This window comes from Passer montanus, unplaced genomic scaffold, assembly GCF_014805655.1.
Source record: "Passer montanus isolate IOZ18808 unplaced genomic scaffold, ASM1480565v1 scaffold11, whole genome shotgun sequence".
Taxonomy (NCBI): domain Eukaryota; kingdom Metazoa; phylum Chordata; class Aves; order Passeriformes; family Passeridae; genus Passer; species Passer montanus.
This window is the reverse complement of record NW_024357613.1, coordinates 13,169,426-13,193,757: the sequence shown is the minus strand read 5'-3', so window position 1 is coordinate 13,193,757 and position 24,332 is coordinate 13,169,426. Positions and strand designations below refer to the sequence as shown.

Here is a 24,332-nt window from a genome sequence, read left to right as displayed (position 1 = left end):
CTTTTGGCTGAGGGAAGGAATGGTACTCAACAGATGGATTGGTCAAGTGTCTGAGCAGACTAAATCAGAAAAACAGAGAATCAAGAAAGAAATCCATCTCAGCTGGAAACAGTAAGCAGTTTTATTCCTCATGAATCTTTAGCTGTAGCTAAAGATGTGTGTCACTTCTTGCCCTCCCAAAAGATAGAGTGGTCTTTGTTAAAAACGTCAAGCTTATTTTTAAAATTTTAATTAAATGGCTTTATGGTAAACCAAAAAAGAAATGTTGTTATCAAAAAAGAGCATGTAAAATGCCTTACACTGTTTGCTAAGTCATCCTACACAACTTAAAATCATTTGAACTTAGTTTCAAATTGGTGTTTCCTGGTTACTTCACAACTGCAATCCTTAAAAGTTATTGATTATTACTGCCTGGTAAGATTGTCAGCAATTTTACTTTGCCAAGAAAAATACCATAAGTTCTGAGGTTTGCCTGGTCTTGGTATGCAGCTGCACACCCTACAAATTAGATTTTTGATGCTATTAATTTTGCAAAAGTCATCAAAAATAAATAAGTACCGCAGCACTTGAACAGTGGTCAACAGTTGCACAGAGCTGTCACAGGGAATTCCTCTACAGATCTTTTAGGATGAAAGATATTGTGTTACATATATTACTATTCATAATTACTGTGATTAGTGGAATCATCTATTCCAAGAAGCCTGGACTCCTAAATCCAGGCAAGAGATGTTTCTCTGGACACATTCTCAGATTTCTGTATGAAAAGGAGAGCTGCTCTTGGAAAGGTAAAGGCTTCAATTTGGCTGGACAAATTAGATTTACATTGATTGTGTGTGGCATTTTGCTTATAAGAGATGAATTTTCTTGCGAATGAGCCTTCGTATGTTCACTGCCCAGACAGCAACTTTTCCCACTTTCCAAAATGGAGAAGGGTCTGGATTATAGGAAAAAAAAAAAAAAGATCCTTGGCTGATAATCCTACACCAGAAAGTTTCCTAATAATTTTCAATTGTATTTATTTAACTGAATCTAATAGTATTGAAAGACACTACCTAAACAAAGCTTAAATTATTAAGGTATTAACTTAAACATATGAGAATTCCAGCTTGGGTGAAGAGGACTACACCTTTGCTTTAATGTAAATGCCTGTTTTGATGCCTCAGTGAATCAGGCCCAAGTGATTAATGGCAAATCCAATGCCTTTTTGGAAAAGGTATTGTATCTTTTGCCAGAATCTAAAGATTGCTAAGTAGTCTTAGGAGACTGAACCAAGATGACTGCATTTCCTTACATATTTGATGATATTTGTATGAGATTATAGGTAATTTTCCCAAAATAAAAGAGGCAGCTGGATAGCCAAATTAGTAGAATGCCTGGGGCAGCACATCTGCTCTTTCCCTTTAGTACTTAAGGTATAATGAACAGATGGAAATCTCAATTCCACCACTGACAGCCTTCATCTTGACTGTTAAAAGGCAAAGAAGTAATGAGCTTTCAGAAATGTCAAAAGGAGGTTGTAACAGGAATACTTAAAGCATTTCTGATAGATGAAATACACTCCAAATATTTGTACTGTTTGATCATTTATGAAACACACCTCTTCCTTTCCAAGTTCTTGATGGTGTTTTAAGGCATTGAAATATCTTCTGTATCTGCAACACAAATTGCACTTGAGAGAAAAGCAGCATATTGGAGGCTAGACTGAAGAAATGGACAATGTAGAATTTTAAGAAAAAGGGAGCTTACTGTTTTAAAGTATTACTTAGACAGCATATTGTTTGACTTGAGGAACTGTGACTGTTACAGTGGAATATTACAGAATCACAGAAGGGCTGAGGCTGCCAGGCACCTCTGGGGATCATCTCGCCACCCACCCACCCAAGCAGGGTCAGCGAAAGCAGGCTGCAGGGACAGAGACTCCACAACTTCTTTGGGAGACCTGTGCCAAGGCTCAGCCACACTGACAGTAAAATGTTTTTTTCAATGCTGAAATTTCTCTTACATTTAAGCAAAATGTTTGTGTCTTATTTTCTCCTGTCCTGTCATTGGGCACAACTTATAAACAGCTTAGCTCAGTCTACTTCAAACCCTGCCTTCTAGTATTTGTACATGCCTATGAGCTGCTGCTTCACTAGAATAGATTGCCTCACCTCCCAGTTTCTCCTCACAAATGTAAATTTATAAACCAAGGATCAAAAGTGAAGGATGCGACTCTGGATTAAAAAAAAAATTAAAAAATCCATAGCTAATGGACAAATGTTATTGCTCAGCAACTATCACAGCAAAAAAGGTTAACATAAATGAGGGCTGAAGAGATAAGGGGTTATCAAGTATGGATAGAGCAATCTCACCTTTATATTTTTTACAGCACTATAATGACCATTACTGATATCTGTAATTAAATATTTAAATATCAAACCAAATTGATTCTAACCAAATGCCTCATTTGAAGGAAAAGGCCAAACCCATTCACAAAATGTTTTCTGTCTTTATAAACTTGTAATACACTGAACATGGCTAAAAAAATGCTTAAATAACATAGATCCCCAAATATTTAATTAAGTTGACATGCTCAGCACTCTGGGATGACTGAAAGGGCTTACAAAAGGTAGGTGTTGAATGGCTATCTGAAAGAAACGAAGAAAAGTTGCATTGTAGAAGTAACAGGAGAAGGTATTCCACATTAATGGAAAGAAATCCCCAAATCTTCCTAAGCAAAACATGAAAAAATAAAAGGTAGCAGAGCTGCATAACTAAAGCAGAAATGAAGTAGAGGTTGCAATAAAGCTGTGTAGAACCATGAAAGAACAAAAACTATTTTTGGTATAGGAAAGCCAATAAAGACATTTTCTCCAGAGGAAGTGTGAACACAGCGCATCAGAGGAAGGAGAATTTGGCAGCAACATTTGGACCACCTGGAAGGAAACCCTTTTAGTATCACAAAGGCTAGAAAGTACTATAATCCACAAGGGAGAATATCCAAGACTATAAATGTTTTGGAATCTATTCCAATAAAACATAAACACAGAGAATGACTATGCCCAGGGTCCTACACATCCTAGCAACAAGGAGAGCAGTTACTTCCTTGGAGAAGATGGGCAAGTTCTGTTTGAGTAGCATTTCTGGTGCCATTTAATTTTCCATCTCAGTACTACTCAGCAGAAATTAAATATGAATAAAAATAGGCAACATTTCCATTGCACATGCCATGTAAGATACCCCAAACCAGATAACATTATAAAAATCAATGTAAGCATGTGTTCAAACAAACTCTTTAGGTTCTGCGAATGGTAATGCCATTCCTCAGACAGCATTCTTCCTTCTTTCTGCCCTTCCCTAAGTAGACTTGATACAAAATAGTGAAAACCTGGATTATAGCTTCCATACCTTGCATGATTGTAGGAGTACCAGATATTCTTTAAAGATAAGAGCACCAGGCACTTTTGGGCCACAAATTTACTATCCTGTATTAAAAAGCTTTTCCAATCACCTCTGCAAGTGGAACTGCAACCCAAGTTAATAAATACACATTTAATCTGCAGCAGTTGGCATCAGCAAGCTAAAGGAAATAATTTTCTTTCATAAGAAAAGAAAATTTAATAGAAGTTCAGAAGGTTTTACATAGAAGTTCACAGGCTTTACATAGTCCCTTTAAGCACACTTCTCCTAGACTTGTGATGGTTGGCCTAAAACTGGAGTGCTTCCCACTCAGTTGTAGCACATTTTGCGTCTCTCTTAGCACACATGGTTTTCTGACCAATCACATCAGTATTACAAAACCAGGTTGTGACTGCTTGGTTGCTCTCTGATTTCACATGTGATGATTGATTTAAGTTATTCTGGACCAGGAAAGGAATGGTTCACACACTAAAAACGCCCCAAAGCTTTTTTGGATCAATGACCACAAAAAATCAGTTCAGAACCAATCAGAAATATTTAAACAAAAATTTGTCCTCAAGAAATTTGGTATTATGCAAAGGTAAGAAAGAAAACAAAACTGAGAGATCACTTTTCTTAAGTACTCAAAATATTAACCAGAATTTAAGGGAAAATTACATTTTATTACTACAACCTAAACACATTTTTCTACTTTACCGATATGGTTTTCTTAAGTCACAATGTTCAAAGCTCCACACAAAGATTAAAGCTTCAAAGATTAACCAAAACTCCTTTAATGGCTCCTCAACACTCCAAAAGTTGCCAGCACTATTAATATTTAAATGAAGTCAAGACTTCATGTATTAACTTGAAAATCACTCCTAATTAGATTTTTAATGGGGAAAAATTGGAGGAATGTTTATGACCTTTGCCACAGAACTGGAATACTCAAGCTCAATAAAATGGTGTATTTATAAGGGTAATGTTTTTTCCAGAAGCCATCATCAAGAAGTAACAGCCGCTCTTGCCTTCATTGCAGAAACAGAATCTGGAATCCTGAGAGAAAGGGAAAGTATGAACATTGTATTTTACATTGAAAAACTGGCAGCACTTCCAGCTCACCTACACTGGACATATTAATACTGCCTGTGCTAGTGGTTATGGTTACTCTTTATCATCGTGGATTTAGCTTTCTTAAAAACTGCCTTTGAAGTAAGTTCAAATTTTCAGTCCAAACTCTCTCACTGGTAAATTTATATTCAAATATTTATTAAAAATGACTGGAAAAAGGTTAATTGGAGACTAAATTAAGGTCCCAGAAGTGTTCTAACTCTATTTTGACATTTTAAACAGGTGGTTAGAAGTTCTAAATGGCTCCTCCTCATCATCTCAAATATTCAAGATCCTGGGGATTATATCAGTGATCTTGAAAGAGCACCATGACTGGAAAAAGGTTAATTGGAGACTAAATTAAGGTCCCAGAAGTGTTCTAACTCTATTTTGACATTTTAAACAGGTGGTTAGAAGTTCTAAATGGCTCCTCCTCATCATCTCCTTAAATATTCAAGATCCTGCAGATTATATCAGTGATCTTGAAAGAGCACTGTATAAAATTATAGCTCTTATAATCAGGGACTAAGTGAGAAAAGGAAGTGGCTGTATGCTCCTCAGAACCATTTATAATCCTCTGCTAAAGCAAATACTTACTACCTATGCTCTTCACACTATTATTTACACTTTCCCCAGGGTACATTAGATGTGCACCAAATGGTCTCCCCTATGTCTGTCACAGAGTGAAGAAAGAAATTAATGTTTAAGATATTATTTTGCATTATAGGGGTAGCACACTGAGATGCACTTTTTCTCTGATTTTATTTCAGGATGTTTAGAACATAACACTAGATCTAAACCAGAGTCCTTGCATAAGGCTGTGGCATATTGACTTTGCAGAATATACGTGCATTTCAAATTAGCTGGCTCAGATACCACCTACAGAGGACTGCAAAAGTAGGATGTACCAAATAGTTCAAAAGAATATTTTAAATGGTTTTTCTAAATTCTTTCATATTATTTGCTTTTTGTACATAACTTGCTTATGACTTCAATTTTTCAATATTAATTCAACAAAAAAAAACCTTTGTATCTATTTTAATGGACTTGTTAAATTGATTTCTTTGAGATAAACTGTTGAAATTCTTATTGGATTCAAGCACCATTGAAGATACACTGAAACTAGATCCAAGTCATACCTTTTTAGAAGGACTGGAGGGAAGGAAAGTTTTATACTCATTCCAGATTCTCTTTTTTGTGTTTGACACAAAACCTTTCTGTGGATTGTAATTACTGTTAAATTCTATGACTTCTATGATCCAAAGTCATGAACACATATAAGTATTCCAATTACTTCAGAGAATTGATAGGTAGGTTCAGGTTATCTTGCCCAAAAAATGTATCTTGGTTACTTCAGTAAGTCCCTTGTTCATGATGCATTGATGAAAGATCCACATGCCTTTTAAGATTAGTTAATAGTCCTTTTAATTATCCAATAATCTGATTTTCATTCTTTCTTGTCTAGTGAATATTGAAATGTTCACATTGAAATGTTCTAACACTTGGTCTACTAGAGTACTTATTGAGTGTATTATATAGACAATAGTGTAGCACCTACTGAGATGAGTTTAAGAGTGCCAGTTAATGCAACTTCACTGTTTTCTGGGGTCACTCATTCACAGAGCTATAGAGTTGGATTCTCCAGCTTCCTAAGAAGGAATGCATACCCTGCATCCCAAAAACCCAGAACCTTAGATCACAGCAGAAATTAAAGAATTTTGCTTACAGAGATGAATGATCCTGTCACTTAATGCCAGCCAGAAATTTAACTTCTGAGTAAGGAAAGGGTATTTAATAGGTTTTGTAGAAAAAATATGTCCACATGGGAAAAAAAAGGCAAAGTATTCTACTCCTGTGCAATGTCTACACTACACAATGAAGTGCATAACAAAGAAAGAGTTTTTTTCCTTTCTGCAATGCTTTCTTGAGAATAAACAAGCTCAGTTTGAGCTTCCTTTGAATGGCAATTATTATAACATATCATAAAGCAGAGCTTTTGATTTGTTGGTGTACTTCCTGTGACTGTGAGTTTTCTGAAAGAGGCTGATAATGTATTATTAGTAATAGATTACATAGTCTAAAAAGTGTAAAAGGTTAATTATGCTTATTCTATGTTAATAATATTACCTATTTCTTTCAACTACCTCTCTGAAAGCTGTTTTCCCTGTCACCTGATACACATGACCTTTTTAAAGGCTATGTTCAGGTGATGCCAAGCACAGAACACCCACAAAAAGCCCTGTGTGACCCAACACTCTCAAAATACTTTTTTTTTTTTTTTTTCAGAAATGTGGGGAGGAAGCAGAAGGCAGGTATTACAATCACTTTTCTTCCAGTCATTCAGAAGTAAATACACATGTGCATGATCACCCTTCTGGGAAGTAATGTTTGCATGGGGAGAAGTTTTATGAAGAAATGTGAAACAGATTGAATGATGCTTCCAACTTGCAGAGTTTCAGACCAATATCTTAATGTGCACATTCACATTCACTGTGGCATCTGAGGTGGCTCCAAAAACCCATCACTCACTTGCTAGTTGTAATTCACTGTCTCCAAATTCCACCTTTGTGAGACAAAGACAGACTTAGATCTTGGTTTGAATAATATTTTTATTTGCTGGTAGGCTTTAGTAGCTAAAAATATAAATAAGGTCAGAATGATTATATCATAAGATTTTGTTCATACTGGCAGGATCATCTGTATATTAAAATGAAAACAAAAAATAGCAAGTAAATAGGAAATGTCTCTACTCACTGCCAATAGACAAAAAACAAAAACTGTTTCCTAACCCTGTATCACATTGAATCACATGGTCAAGCAATGCAAAAAGTAATGAAGAAAACATTGCTTCCACTACAAGAAGCTATGAACGACGGGTTGACAAAAAATAAGTGTAGCACAAAGGAGAATAAGCGTTACACCTTGAAACTGCTTATTTACTTAATTGTACATTCCATTGTAACATTCCATTTAATGGATTAAAAGGGTAAGCTGTTATAGTAGCAAACACCAGGAAATATCTGAATGTTCTATCCTGCAATTATCTTGTATTTTCATAATTAATTTTTGTGAGCTGCAATAATCAGCAAAACTTAAATTGTATGTGATTTATATTAATGAAAATGATGAATTGTAAAATGTATTTTTCACAAGTTTTAGGAGAGCTGCCATCTGACCCCAATTACTTAATGAAAGGATGACCAACTGAACATGAAGAGTGCTGTCAGTAGGGTATTGCACCACTATGGAACACCCTCCTTCAGGGTTCTGGAAGAAACTCCTCCAGGATTCAGGAAAATGTTTTCTTGCACAGAAAGCCAGCCAATTTCTTTTTGTTTTCATTTATCTCAGGGCTCTGACAGGCAGCGATAAACTGAATTCAGCCAAAAAATTAGGATCAGATGGTGAACTGAGATTAGTTCTGCCAACTTCTCTCAATCTGACAAACATGGCAGAAAAAGATCTCTCCTCATTCTACATCTCTCCTCTATATTATTTAGGAAGCTAGATCATCCAGACCAAGACATTGGCTACTGTAGTCAGGGAATACTTTTTTGTTGTTGTTGAATTTATTCAGTTTCTCATTCAAATGCTCACAGGACATTGACATGGATGGATTTTTGGTCAGGAAACACATGTCCATTTCACTGCTTCCCTCCCCCACTTCCCTCAAAAAAGCCAGGAAAGATGTACAATAACTGTAGCTGTCTGCAAAGACTCTTCCCTAGAGATGAGAATAATGAGCTCTTGGAAATGTTTAAAGTCTACTAAATAAGAAAAGCATCTAGCAATGATCTGGTAAAACAGTTTTAAAGCCATGAGAATCCACTCAATATCTCCAGCACTATTATTTTTAACTGAAAAACTAGGACTACAGCCAATTTTATACTTCTGGAATTATTATTGTTTTAGAAATTTATACATATTTACACACATATGCCTCTTTTAAAATGTCTACATTTCCTGGCATTCCATATAGACAACTAGGGCTTTAAATCTTCACAAAATTCAGCTAAATAATCAAGTCCCCACCCATATCTAAGTATTTGAAGTATAGATGTGTCCAAAATGCTTTCAGTTCTTTTGTTTGCCATTTAAAAAAAAAGTCACATTAAGATTTTGCAAATTTATAAATATTATATAATTTCTGAGATAACAATTTGGAACAGTGATAAGAGACGGTCTCTAGGGATTCCTTCATGAACCTCCTGGCTGGGGGCATGGATAGTGCTGTGAAAATAGTGAAAACATTTAAATACAGTGAAGGGAACTCAGCTGATGCAGTCTGAGTCGTTGCACAATGGCTATGACGTACGAGCTAGCACACAGCATAAAGACTATTAATCCCCTACAGACACCCTACAAGTAACAGCCCTGGATATCCACTTGGCAATTTCCAGATGTTGTTTCTTACCCTTCAACAACCAACGAAGCTAGAAGCATCACAAGAGCTATCCTGCACTAGCCACATGCCCAGAGGTGGGCTCTTAGATGTAGCACTCAGCAGCTACACTTTGCCAAGGCTTGGCTTGAGTCTCCAGCAAAAATTCTCAAACCCTTCTGAAGTCATGAGCAATAAATGCCATGACCTGAGCTCCAAAGGAATCTCTTCCCTGTGAGGATGAGTGACACTGTGGCTTTCTCCTACAAAAATCTCCTCGTCAGCTCTCAACTTTCATATCTAGTTCAAAAAGACCTATATTGCCCTTTTTTGTAGCTTCAAAGTACTTTAAAGAAAGACTTTCTTAATACACTGAAGTGGTTTTAGATGCTGGACTCTCACATTTTTCCTGATCTTCTTGCAGTGTTTGCTTGGTAGAATTTGAACACAGATCTAGTACATTTTGCTGTACAGGACAGCCTTATCTTTATGCCAAGAGACAAATTGTTCTCTTAGAAGTACAGGGTATGCCCTAAGCAGGACTATCTGGAACATACCAGATCTCCAAAAAAGCCAAGTTTTCAAACTGCAGAACCACAAACAAGTCATAGAATCCATATTTACTCCACCATTGATGTCTCCTCAGCAAACTGTACAATCCAAAATAAAAATACATACTTCTTTCAACAGAGCCAAAGCTCACAGAAAATAGAATAGTTCCAGTTGAAAGGGACCTATAGGTATCATCTATTCTAAGTAATCATCTATTCGATTATTACCTCAGGGCTGACCATAAGTCAAGGCATATTATTAAGGCCATTACCCAAAAACATTGAGATAATGTGCTTCTCTTTCCTACAAGAGATGGCTAGGGAAATACAAAAAAGCTTGCTGGTGCAGAAGTAAGGCTGTGCAAAATTTAATGTTTATCTGGTTCCCTCTAAACAAATTAGCTCTGCATGCCACTACTTGACCAAGCAGATCTAACTGGAAGAGACTGAGCAAGCGAAAAAAGGGGGCTGCATCCCTAGCATTAAGACCAGATGGTTGTTACATGGGAAACAGGTGTGGTCTGTCACTGGAAAGGAACAGATCCACAGGCAAAAAAAGGAAAAAAGGCATGTGGAGCAAACCTTTTTCAAATATATTCCCATCTATTTACAGTAAAACTCACTCATAATGACAATACACTTTTGACTGTAATTTTATGTTGCAAGATTAATCATATATTACATATCATCTACAAAAATAGTCCCCATGTTTTTACTTTTCATTTTTGTTTAGTGATATATAACAGATTTGGAATGATACTAACAAAATTAATAGTAGTATAGGAGCAGTCTTTGGGACAGTAGGATACGTGGCGAAAGTTCTGAGTCTGTATTCACCACACAGCTTTTTTTTGGATATTTTGCAGAATTTAAATCATAAACAGATGTTTGTGGGAAGAAACTGTCTCCTCTTTCTTACAAACAATGTATTAATCACTCTAAAATAAGACTATAAAGATAGTATCTTGCTGAGTCCTTTGTACTTAGCAATGTTACTAAATACTTAATTGACATCCCATTTGGGACAAAGTTTTAGAAGCAAAACTTGGGATGCTAGAGTGATCTACAAAAACAGTTCTAAAAACTATTTAAGTATTCCTTATTTTTAGTGAGGACAGTGATAGCAAGGAAGTATTAATGAAGCTGAAAATCAGCAATTGTTGCTTATCATCTGTTTATCCCTTAATAGGGGAAGAGCGGGAACTGTGGTGTGCTATGACAGAACCGAGCAAGGAACCAAGGACATGGGACATAACAGCAGCCAGCCAGAGCATGACAGAGACAACAGAAGTCAGGAGATCATGAAACAAAGTCATTAAATAACCAAGACAATGCATTTAGAAAACCTGACTTAGAACTGCACATCAGGAACCCAGGGAAATATAAAAGAGAGAACAGCTGTGACAAAAAAGGGATTAGAGATAATTATAGGTGAGAACAAAATTGGCTAAGAACATGGGTGGGATTAGGATTGAACAAACCCATCCAGAGAGAAGTGGGGTTCATGTTCTCATTTACCAGTGAGGTAAATTGCTGCCATGTTAAGCAAAAAACATCCAAGACACATCACACCAGACGAAGTTATTGTCTTTAAAAGCTTCTACTCCTGCCCCACCAAGGAAGGAAAAAAATTCAAACAGACCACATAAAATTGTGTCATGACATTCAAAACCTAACTAAGTTCTATACAATATTAGGGGAAAAAACCTGCTTGAATACACAAAATCTGGCAAATGACTTTTTTACTCTGGTTTTGGTTTGGGTTTTGGATGGGTTTTTCAGATGCCTTCACTATCCTTAATCCACAGCATCACTGGGATAGAAGTTGCAGTGGTGGTGTAGTTCCCCTGGTGTAGTTCCCACACTCATCATGATCCTTGCAGCCAGGAACCTCACTTTAGAGAAGAAAAGACCCACTGATGGCCTCACACAGCACACACAAGAGGAAAGCATACAAAAAGAAAGCATAAGATTTTTCCCAGCAGAGGACCATGTCTTATCACATCCTCTTTCTGAGGATACTGCAGTCATGTCTGCATTAGGAGTTTCAAGCTGACACCTCTGAGCAGCAGAACACTGGACTTTAATCACTAATAAATAAGTAAGAAAAAAATCAAATGTTAACCTTAATAAAAATGAAGGAACTCAGTTTCCTGTAAATGTGACATTTAAGCAGTCTTCAACCACAGGCACAGTCTGAATCCCAGTGTCAGGTGATGAAAGTGAAGAGTGTCCTTAGCACAGATGGTCGTTAAGTCTATAGTTACTATAAACTGCATAACATTTCACAATGACAAAAGCACTCTAAGCCAGGTGTATTATGGTACCATGAGTGCTGCTCAGAACTTCAAAATTAGTTCATAGCACACTCTTACTTTATGACTGACAAGTGAGTAGAATGCTAGCAATTGTTTTCCTGCATCCTAGTTCTGCCAAAAGTTAGGCCCTTCTATTTCAAAAGCATTATACTACCAAAAATGGAGCAAAATTAAAACATTTTCTTTTCCAATTAAAATAACTACATTCAAAATGGAACTGCTTTCCATTCTAGCCATTCTTATCTAAATGAGATTCTTACTACTGTTTGTACTATACATCCACATTTAACTTCTAGAACTGAACACAGGAGTGGAGTTTGAGGCCTTTTTTAAAATAACACTTGTGTGTGAAGAAGCAGAAGTTAGCCTTGGCCATTTCTCTTGGAATTATTCAACTGCTTCAAGGACACTTCTGTAACCCAGGAGAATAATGAAAAAAACCTCAACATCCTGGGCAGTTTAGTTAATATTCATTTTTCACATGTAGGTTTTACCTTACAGAACTGAGTATTTGTTTAAAAGTCTCTTCAAACTCTGATTTCATATTTACCACCTTGCGTACTTTATATCAGTGCAGTTCAATTACATACCTGAAACCCCACTAAAACACCTACACGCAAAACAATAATTTCAAATACTCGGGCACAGAACATGACTTAAAACCTCCATCAGCAACACTGCTGTGTTATCAGCCAAAAAATGTAACTTAGGTGAATTTTCCCATTTTTTCCAATCACATCAGGATTTCTAACACAGAAAGAAGACAAGGCAACAAAAATGAGATGAAATTTGAAAACCGTGGCAGTATTTATTCAAGCTAAAACTTGTGGTTTAGTGGTTTTCTTTGGAGTGCAGATTATGTTCTTTGTCAAAAATCTGTTTGTCCCACATTCTGTTAAGTGGTTCCTTGACATTACCTCTGGTTTGTGAGCCAAAACTGCTGCCAAGCCTCAAATAAGAAAACCCTATAGCTCTGTTGACCTCGTCAACTGTTTATATTCATATTAGCTCCTTGTTCTTGACCACCTGACCTCCTGCTCCCAAATACAGAGCAAAAAAAATTTGGTTTAGCACCTTATTCTGTCCTGCATACCTAAAGTTGTATGAAATATCTACTTCCTTGTCTTCTACTTTAAAGTTTTCTCCATAATATGGTTTTATACCAATAGGTGCAGTTACAAAATAAAAGAATAATGGAGTTTTTAATACAACCAAAATCCAGAGAAGCAGAATGATGGTTACCAGACATCATCAAAACAGCTCTGCCAGTAGAGCTCAATGGAGAAGGCATCTGGAACAAAAGCACAGCAGTGCCAGCTCTTATGTCCAGAGACCAATTCTTAGGAGCCGTCTGCCCAGCTGGAGGTGTCTGTTAATGCAATAGAGCAGCACAGCTGCAAGAGGCTGAGTAATTCAGGTAGAATGCTGGTTAAAAATGCACAGTGGATTCTATACACCATGATCTGCTCCTTGATTCTGGATTTTTTTGCCAACAAGTCACTTAAGTGTCTTTAGGCTATGGGCCTGCAGCATTTGAAGGTGCTGCGGCGATTAAGTGAGGCTGTGCAGCTGAATTTGACATCAGGATCATACCCAGTACTTATCACATATATCATTTCAAAAATGGCCACCATGCATTTTAGTTAACAGCTACAGATGAGCAGCTGGTTCCCATTTTGAAATCTGATTTGGAAAATATACAAAACCAGCTGCACTCAGTTCTCTTATCCCAAAAATATCATTCTTTAAAAATATTTTCCATATATAATTTACAGCTTCTATACTTTTCTGGCAAAGAAAAGAAAACAAGTCCTTAGACTGTGTAGCCTAGCTTAAACTGAAAAACCACTCCTTTTATACAAATTTAGGATAATTAACAAATTTTAAAAAGCATTCCTTTATATCTGTTATGGCATTTTTAAACCAGCTGGTATAAATGTGAAGGATGAATTATTTAACTAACTGTTTTCCCAGTATAACTTCAGTAGAATCACTGTTGTCTCACAGCCGAAGAAATGTAGCATTTCAGAAATCAAACGTGCTCATATTATAATTAATTTTTCAGAAGGCAAGACTGTAATCAAACATTTTAATAAAAACTTGATAGTGTAAAATTATCTCTTAATGTCTGGATCACGATATCCTGCCAGAGAAACGGACTCCATACGTTTTCAGGTGACTCCAGGGCTGCCAAATGCAAAACCTCTAACAAGACAGGCTTTCTATTTTGCAGCTACTGAAAAAAGGCTAAATAAATAAATACATTCATTTTAATGGTGCAGAACCAAAATATATGTAAGAAAGTGGACTTAAATATTATTGCTAAATTTGGAGATTCTCATGGTTAGTTAAAGCACATGAGATGTGAGGTTACTATGAGAATTGTAGAATTTCAGAGACTTGCACAAGTGTTTTCTGTTCTCATATATGGGACCACAAACACAGATGACATCTAGGCAAAAAATAAGTTGATTAAACATTTGCAAAGCACTTACACTACCTGAAATTAACACTAGATAAATTCTTTGTGGCAGCTTACGGCTTAGTGAAAGAATTGCAGCTACTGAAAAAAGGCTAAATAAATAAATACATTCATTTTAATGGTGCAGAACCAAAATATATGTAAGAAAGTGGACTTAAATATTATTGCTAAATTTGGAGATTCTCATGGTTAGTTAAAGCACATGAGATGTGAGGTTACTATGAGAATTGTAGAATTTCAGAGACTTGCACAAGTGTTTTCTGTTCTCATATATGGGACCACAAACACAGATGACATCTAGGCAAAAAATAAGCTGATTAAACATTTGCAAAGCACTTACACTACCTGAAATTAACACTAGATAAATTCTTCATGCACTGTTTTTTTCCTGCAGTTTCTCTTCAGATTTGACGACTCTTCCATTACTAGTAACTGTCACAACATCTCAGTCTATCTAGCAGACACAAATAAGCCTGCTCCTATTCATGTGTTCTGTTGAAGGAAGAATAACTCCTGTACATAGTTTCAGAGATAGAAACAAAATTCATAGATCAGAGCTCTATCCCAAGAAAGAGCAAAGATCCCAAATATCTATTCCACCAAGGTCTTTTAAAATAAGGAGAGGAAAAAAAAAGAAATAATTTACTTATAGCAGTAGAAATTAATCACAAAGCAATTATAATCAAATTAAATTTATACATCCTCAGTATTTCAGAAATAGTATCATCTATGGTTCTGTGATTCTAGAAAGGAGGTTTTACTTTTTCTAGCAGTACTTAACTCCATTTTTATTAAATGCTGCGTAGTTCATTTTGAACAATCCCTGCCAGCAATCTCTTTCCAGTAACCATTTAGGCTTACTGCAGATCAGCAAGTACATGAACAATGAACTCTGATGATAAAATCCACCAAATTCTGAAGTGCACTTCACTAATTATTCTCTCACTGTTTCAAAAGTATAATGTTTGAAATGGACAGCTTTCTGGTTTTGTACAAAGTCAGACCCCATTTTTAAAAGGAGAAATATCAGTGACATGGTACCAGAGATAAAACAGTGAAGACTTTTCTTCTGCAGGAGCCAATGCAGGGAGAGCAGTAGGTATACTTCCCACCACATTATAAGGAAGATCTAAAAACATAGGATTAAGAAAAAAGGATCTTTCAATCACTCATACCCCAGTCTACTTTTCAAAATGCGTTCTTTTTTTTCTCTCATATACACCCCCAGTCATATAAAGATGACCTACCAGATGATTATTATCTGTTGCTGGGGATATAATCAGTTCCTTTGGAACTCCAAAATCTAGTTATTAAAATAAATTCACTTACAGAACTGCAAAGAACTTTCATGGTTTTGCAATTAAACAAACACATTAGCTTAACAGATAATGTGATTTATTCAGAAGTTCTTAGCACCGGCAGCACTGTTGAGTGTCTGCAAAGTGTCAGTTGACTGCACTTACATATGGTAGTGGGCTTGAAGTGTCAGATTGCATTTTTCAGCCATGGGTAATATTTTTTACAGCGGTTTATAAACACCAGTGATTGCTAATGCAAAAATAAGATGTGAATCTGGAATTTCCAAAAAGGATAAAAAATTCTGTGGATACCAAATACTGTCTCCTTACCTCCAGATTAAAAAAACAACAATGAATCAGTGAAATGAATCAATTGTGTGATGTTGCAATTAAGAGCATCAGTCTTTAGCTCCATTCAATTAAGCAAGCTCTCAGTTTGCTTTATTGGCATGAAATTGGTATAGAGAGACTGCAGGGACAGAAGGAGTGAAGCAGTTCCCAGCATTCAACTGATAATGTATACAACTCCAGAATTCAGCTCTGGAATGCTTTTGAATCCCAGTCCCACAATCCTGGCAAAGAGTTCATATGACAAGGCTTGCACAGCTGAAACATTAACACAGCCATAACCTCAGTATACAGTTAAATACTTGCATTTTACAAGTCAGCATTGAAATCCATATTTAAGCACCAAAAGAGAAGTATCCTGATTTTCAGAAGTGCTGTTTGTCCACATTTCAGCACACTACATGGCTAGGCAAGGACATATGGAATACTGCTAGGATTGTAGGATGGCCAGGGAAGCCACTGAAGTTTCCACTGCAATTTTCCTAGGAAGACTAAAAAAAAAAGTTGTTGAGTCTAGCAAGTGCCCTGTCTTGCAACAATCTCAAGGAGCATCGATAATTAAATTCTGGCAAGACACTTATTTGCCTAATCTGGGACTATAACTCTTTGGCTAATGTCACTCTTAATTTTTAATACAGTGATGATAACACTTAAAATAAAATTATACTTGGGCATGAAAAAATCTAAACTTCAGTTCTAAGATAAACACCGAAGATCCATGGCAATGTCTCTATTCTCTCATGGTATATTTTATTTAAAAAGGATACAACTGCAATGAAAAATTGTATAAAAATGCAGTTATACAGCAATTTGCAAGTGTCTGACATACAGAACAGCGAGCCATGATGGTTTATTGCTAAGTCAGCCAGTGGCAAAACCAGTCAGTAACAACCAAATGATGAATAGGTTATGTCAGTGGTATTTGTTAATGGCTTACTATTTGTAGGCAACCAGGCAGCAGAGGCACCCATGGACACGGGCTGATCCACTGCCATGGATCAGCAATCTCAGCAGCAGCAGTTTGGGTGGCATACTCTGAATAAAGCACAGCAGTGTTGGTCTCTGGTAGAGGTAAAGGACCAAAGAGAGATGAAGCACTGAGGTATTGAAATCCAATTAGCCAGACTGTCAGTGACTGAAAGTTTTCTTGAGAGCTGCAATATAGGTAGAAATACTTCTTGACTTCTAGTGGGAAAGAGACAGAGCTGGGATAAAAGGGACAGATAATTTACTGCATTGTGATGTGAACTGAAGCCAAACTTTTGATATTTAACTTTACTAGAGTTTCCAAAAGGGGAAAAAATAAAAGAAAAAGTTAAAAAAAAAAAGAAACTGCTGCTTCTGACAGCCTGGAAAACTACTGTACTTCCGTAACAACAATATAAACCTTGTTAAAATATTACACTCCCACAAATTATTCAAATAAATCAACATTCACTCCATTTACAATACAGTGCACCAGCTAACTTCTGTTGGGAATGCTGCCCACCATTTGCTGGAGCTATAAAAGATGAAGGAAAGTAACTGAGATTATCCAGGCCTTTTCCATTTGAAAAATCCCTTTCTAAAATAGTTTGGAGAAGAAAAGACTAGGAACAGCATGTTCTACAATTCTTGAGTTTTGAATGGCCGCAGCAAGTCTGGGACATAATTAAGCATTATTAGAATACATGAATACATCCAATTTGAGCTACAGATTCAGTTTTGGTACAAGAGGCATATTAAAAATACTAAAATATTCCTCCACTTTCTCTATGTTATCCCAAAACAACAGCCTTCCCTCTCAGTACCATATTTGAGGATTGTGTTACTTTTTGTTTTCTTTAAAGGATTAATGAGGTTTTATTTTTTCAAGGCTCCTCTGCTGATCTTTGCTAAGAACTTCTCTAAAGTCTTGCACCACAAACACTAATAGGTTTCTCTCTGCAAATAAACTTGATGTGATTAGGTTCTGTCTATCCTGCTATGATTTTGCTTCACTGACAGACTCACTTTTCCTTATACAACTTACTGCATCCAGGAAGTCCATAGAGCATATATTTGTAACATTTCCAGCAACCATATATGATTTAACCACTAAATGAACCAACAGGAAAGGGAAGAAGGATACAAGGTACTAAATAACAAAACCAAACCAACCAACCAACAAAATTGCTTGCCTACATTCTTCTTTTTGTGATGCATTTATAAAGATATTTCTACTAGGAGTGAATTAATTAACCTACTCCCCCTTATATAATGGAACACACAAAAGCAGATGTCTTCTACCAAGTCTTCTTTCCTCCATGTCAGAGTTCCCTGGATCTGGCAACTGAAGGAGTGCCAAATGTGCACACAGGCATCCCATCACGGGATGCACACAGTACAGTTAGTTTACTTCTCTTTTTCTCCTACACAGGCAGGTGAGGACAATTCCAAGCAGGGTACCCCACTAAGCACTGCAACCTGGGGAGTGATTCAGAGTTCCTCAACAAGCTTCCTGTAGGTGGCATCATCTGTTGACAATTTAAATGTCACAAACTGGAATCAGTTACAAGTCATCATGGTTAATCACAAAATTTACAGATTTTACAGATTCTCCTCAGGCAAACCATCAAAGTTGCTTGACCTATTATAACAAAATAAACCCTGATTACAAAACTGTTTGAGTTTTCCTCTTCCACTGTCCATTATCCAAAGAAACAGTTCCTTGTTTAAAACCACAATGTAGGTTTTTTTTTTAGTCCAAGAGCCTTTTCTAATAGTCAAGCCAAGGAGCCTTCTGAATGGTCTTATCTTGTGAGTATAAAAAAGTCCACCTGAGAGTCTAGGTGAGCAAGGAAGCCTGGACCCAGGTAGTTTCAGGAAGAACACAAACCCATCAATGACTGGAAATGAGACTCAGTTGTAAGCACAGGAAGGAATTGAGAGTAGGTTCAAAGAGCAATTGTAGCTGTAGTCAAGGCAGCCTACAGGCCCTGCCAAAGGACACACCTTTCTCACTTCCTGCTATCCACAGTGATCCTCATTAGGAAGTTAATATTCACAGCGTGGTGGAAGGAGGAGGTAGTCACAGACTTGAAAAATTGCTTCAAAGGGCCTAAGTCCCAATGAGGGGAAAAAATCTCTGTACAGAAGGATCTTCACTAAGTCTGCCATAGGAGGGAGTTGTTGCAGCAACATTTCTTCTGCACACTTTCTGACAGCCACTTTAGCTTGATCAATATGGGAAACATAGAGGCACGATGTAAGTCTTGGTCTTGCACCACTACAGTGCAAAAGAGGACAGAGGCACCAATGCTCCCACAACCTGTGCTTGGACATACTGTCAGAATGACCATGTGGTCCAAGCACTCCCTTAATAATGCACAGCTATATGCACCTTTTAAGTTGACTTCTTGCCAGTATAGTCTCTTGCCAAAAGTAAGGCCTGTATTAATTAATTAATTTAGTCACAAATTGAACTATATTCTAGTGTAATCTAAATGAAAACAGCTATTAAAATATTTTTCTATTTTGATTCTGTGGACATATTGCTTTTACAGTTGTTCTCAAAGTTAGCTAAACCATATTTACCATAAAACACTGCTTTAAAGTAGTACATGAAGTGAAATGAAATACTGCTACCATCTGTGAATAATGTAATCAGGCAAATGAGGAATAATGACTACATCGTGGTAATTTAGGATGGAACACAGTGAATTGCAATTGTCAGCAGCTTGGTTTATAGCTCACAAACTTGAGAAAAGCATATAAAAAGAATGGGGAAGGATTTAATCAAAATATCATTTTAGAAGAGAACGTAAACAACACATGGCATTACTTTTCAACGGTCCACCACTTTTATTTGTATCTTGGAGTGTAATGAAAACTTACCATTGCACACAGAGAGAAAGAATCTCAGTGATACGGGGCTGGTCATACACATCACAAATCCACAGGGTTTAGGTCTTAACAGAGGAATAATTCCATCCAGCTCTTTGGGGTTGTCGTAGGTAGGCAAGGAAATAATGTATGGAAATTCCACCAGATTCTTTCCATTTTCTAAGTTTCCTATCTGTTCATAGGCCAGAGGTGCAAGTCAGTATTCTCCCTGCCCACTATAATGACTTCTGTTGGGGGTGATCTGAAGCAGAAAACAAGCTGGTAGGATGCTGTTCTTCCCTACTCTGACATTCTGATGAGGGTTCAGGGTGGAGTCAACTTTACCAGATTTGTGAAAATGAAATATCATTTGAAATGGAAAAAAAATTTCCATACTCTTTAAATCTCCTCCTTGCATTAGACAAGGAAATTCAAGTCCCTGTTATTGAAAAGATGCTTTTTTCCTCTCCTTTCATTTCTTGTTCCGTCTCCATTCTACATATTTTCCCCTCAAGCATTTCCATAATCCTTTCACTGTTGTACATGAATACCTCTTGGCCATTGATATATTTATCTTTGCATCATCACAGTCAAGCAGAAAAGAAAGAGTAACTGGAATAAAAACAGAGTTATTTTCTCTGGTTACACAGGAAGCTTTGGTGGATCAATCCCAGCTACCAAAGTGTTGTTTAGCAATCCCTCCTCTCAAAGTTTCCTCTGTAAACATAGACATTTAAGAACAACTTGTCATTTGGAAAAAATTTACATGTCTGTATAAAATGTTTTATGACCCATTTCTCCACAGGGCAGAAACTTAAACGTTTCTGAATTCCAGTTGGTATTATGTTCTTCACTGATGAAGACAACTGTCCATCTTTTTCTCCTGTCATAAAATATTCCTGCCACTTAGAATATTTTTGTTCCACTAAATTACTACACTGATACAAAAGCATTACCACCTGGTAATGCCCAGAGAAATTATAGTATCTGCCCTCAGAGAAGGTAGCTGCTGGCACTAGTAATAAATAAATAATCAGATAAATGTGTATGTATGTGAATAAATAAAAGCTGTTCACTGGATTTTTGTCACCAGAAATCCAGATACTTTCCGTATGTTTCTGCCTTCCCTCATCTGGGAAAAATTATAATGTACTAGTTCCATTCTGCCATGATAGCACACTGGATACTGTACCAAAATCTTTTAGTAATGATTAGTTTATGTTTTGGGTTTGTTGGTTTGGTTTGGGGTTTCCTTTTCTTTTAATCCTGACTATTTCATAAACAATTTCGTTTCATAAGTGGAACTTTTTTTAGGGTGAATATCAGCAGAGGCTGAGAAGGAGGAAAGTATTGCAGTTGATGAAACTATACCTTTATATAAAGTATTTTCTTTATTATCATGCCATTCATTGTATAAAGGTGACATTTCAACATGAAACACTATAAATTGTGCTGCATAAAAATTTATAAAAATATAGATTTTCAAAATTTAACAATCATTCAAGATGACATCTAGGAAAGTTCCCTGGAAGCCAATAAAAAGCCTGTATAGAGTGCACCACCCTGTACTGCTGCCCACTCCTTCTTGCTCCCAGGCAATGCTGCTAAAACCTGGCTCTCACTTCTGTTAGCATTTGGCCTTTCTGGAGAATTATGAAGATGAAAAAGATCCAAAATAGGTATTTCACATAGCTTTCTGACTTGAAAATATCTGTCATCACTCTATCTTTAATTTAAACTTATTAAAAATACACGACAGCCTCGTGCTTTACAATATTCATGATTATGTATGTCTTGGAGACATACTAAAAACACCATGACAGCAGATTTCACCAGAATTTATCCCATTCCCAGAACTGATTAGGCAGTGCTAAATAAGAAAGCTTCTTTTGGAGCACCATGGCAATAACTAACAATAAATATGACTAACATAAAATATAACAGACCAAACATGCACCTAAGATTAGCAAAGCAAATATTCCCTCAGTGAAACAGAAGGCCAAGAAAAGTGAAAAGAGGAAAAACACAATAGAAACTTTCGTAAGGAAAAAATAACTATCATGTAACCAAAGTATACAATTACCTAGATCACCACAATGTTTGTAAAGGGAATCATGACCTGCATGTTTAATAGTCAGACCTGCTATACCAGAATCAGCTGTAAGTGCTAAGTCTGCCAGCAGCACTTTAAACACAAATCTGAATTTAAGGAAATGTAAAATTATTGAGCAATTGGATTCAATTTGGATTTCACTACATCACTTTTCCCTTCACCTTTGTAAATGGGTATCTCAATGTTTTGCCTGTCACACTACAGGCAAAACAATTCACAAGTAAACCATGCAAAGTTGGAATTACAGTTTTTAAGTGTTCCACTTCAAACATGAACTTCAACCACTGCTGACCATGACAGATTTAGCTGAGAACAAAGTGATCTTTCTGAAGGTCAAGCAAACACAAATTGCTCAAAATTACAGAGCTTTAAAGACTTTTAAGTAAAAAGTGCATGTCAACCAGACCTTCAAACATTACTGAGATGATCTTCTGCTTGACTCTGATTATTTCCTTTAGTATGAAGAACAGTGGTTCATTTTAAAGAAAGGGCAAGTTAGAGAATGCATTATGCTAGAGATTCTCAAAACACAGACCACAGAGCAATTTCTAGTGCTCTAAACATTCTTTTAGGGAGGTTACTCTGTTAGAAGGGTTCATCAATGTTATCTGCAGTGTTATTCAGCAGAGTAGTAAGCATACAATAGGACAGAGTCACAGCAGCAACTTCCGTAAGAGATTATGAACAAAGGAGTGGCAGTGGGGATGATGGGGAAGAGTATGAGTAGTACATGAAAGAATATGGGTTTCAGGCACAGAAATTAATACCACTTCTTGACCAAGTTTCTTTTGCACAACAACCAAGAAGAAAGAACAGAAGTTGTGTATGTTCAGGTAAGGTCTCACATGCAGGTGGGGCACAAGGCAAGACTGAGGAGCTGGAAAGCATTTCCAGGTTCCACAGCTCAGCCTCACCTTTGGGAGGCACATGCAGAAAACACATTCCTCTAATGATCCTGGCAGCTGAGCTATTTCAGACATACACATTGAAGGCAGAGCTAGAACTCAAAATACTTTAACAAACAAGGAAACTATGACCAAATGTGTTAAAAGACGTGTTATAAGACAAGGAGAACTATTTCATGCATCACAGTCTAATAATAAATTTAACTACTTTCTGTATATAAAAAGAGAAGCAGTGAAAGACCTGACTTGGTACGAACACCACGACATTTAAAATTAAAACACTGAAAAGTTAGTCCTGTCATAGGTTTGGTGGGGGCAGAGGCAGGGGTTTCCAAGTATGACAACTTCTTTAGGGCTGCTCACATCTCATGTATGAAATCACAGAGACAGAGATCATGTAGGCACAGCACTAGGCACAGAAAATTATAAGGCAAATATTTAACAATATAAATCTTGAAAAGGAAGTTTGAAAGACTAGTTATATCCAGATGAATTTTACTGCCCATACAAGTAATGAAACAGCAATATTGAAGGTAAATACCTAAGGCAGTTATAAATTCATAAAATACTATGCTCAAAAAAAATTATCTGGCACCTAACAACTCTGTTGTCTTTTCATAAGCTACTGACCTTTATTTCTCTCAAGATGGAGTTCACAGTGGAATTCCTCAATAAGTAGCACAGATATATCACTTACCTTGCAGTCACAGCTTCCATGAATTCATCAAGAAGATCATCGTAGGCTTGACCTCTAATTCTCTTGTGTCTCAGCCCAATATACAAAGGATCATTCAGCAATGTCTGTTCAAAAAAAAAAGTTTGAAATATTACATGAGCAAGTTACCATACTACACTCTTAGTTAATAAGAAGGGGACAAAAATACAGTGTTTGAGGATTAACTGAAGCATATGAAGTACATATCAATTTATCCACCTCTACATTAAGACCAAAGAAACATAGAGATTAAAGAAACACCCATTTTATCAAGGAAAAGAGATACCCTAGTCTCAAAGCAAGTGTATAGTTCCCAAGTGAAAAAGTAAAGTTTACTCTGAAACCTCAGGTTTCAAAAGTATCTTTTAAAGCTTTAATAAGTAATTTTCAATTTTTCTTTTATATCCTGAAAGTACTGACATTTAAAAAAAGCCATATCCCTTAATTTTTTCACAAATCTCTCCCAGCGTGCATAATTTCAACTGTGTTGATGAGCAGATACCCAGAAAAAGTTCAGTTTTCTAAAATTTAATATGCCATAACATAACCAACCCTTTCTCTTTTCCTTCCAAACTTATTAGATTATCAGTTGATATTCTAGAATTCTTCATTTCAGCTATCCATGTTCCATCACTTGGATATGATTTTTGAATTTGCCTATGCTTAAATCTTGTACTTCTTTCTTCTTTAGCTTTATGATCCATACTTCCCATAAAAACACTAAGCCTGTATCACTCCATGTCTTCATTACTAGAAGGCCTGATGTATTTCTAAATTATAACTTATTAATTGCTAAATTTGTACTTTCCCACAGCACGTGTCACACCTCCACTGGCTTTCCCAGGAACTCAGGTATAAAGACACTGTTATTATTTCTCACATGCCTCTGA

General features: G+C 36.4%; 1 protein-coding gene across 1 annotated transcript in view; it reads right to left on the bottom strand.

Moving 5' to 3' along the window:
- Nucleotides 1-24,332, bottom strand: part of ME1 (malic enzyme 1) — a 156,041-nt gene that overhangs the window by 45,521 nt on the left and 86,188 nt on the right. The window contains exon 6 of the mRNA XM_039727504.1: nt 23,425-23,528. Coding sequence (XP_039583438.1) covers nt 23,425-23,528 — 104 coding nt within the window. The remainder of the gene's footprint in view (nt 1-23,424; nt 23,529-24,332) is intronic.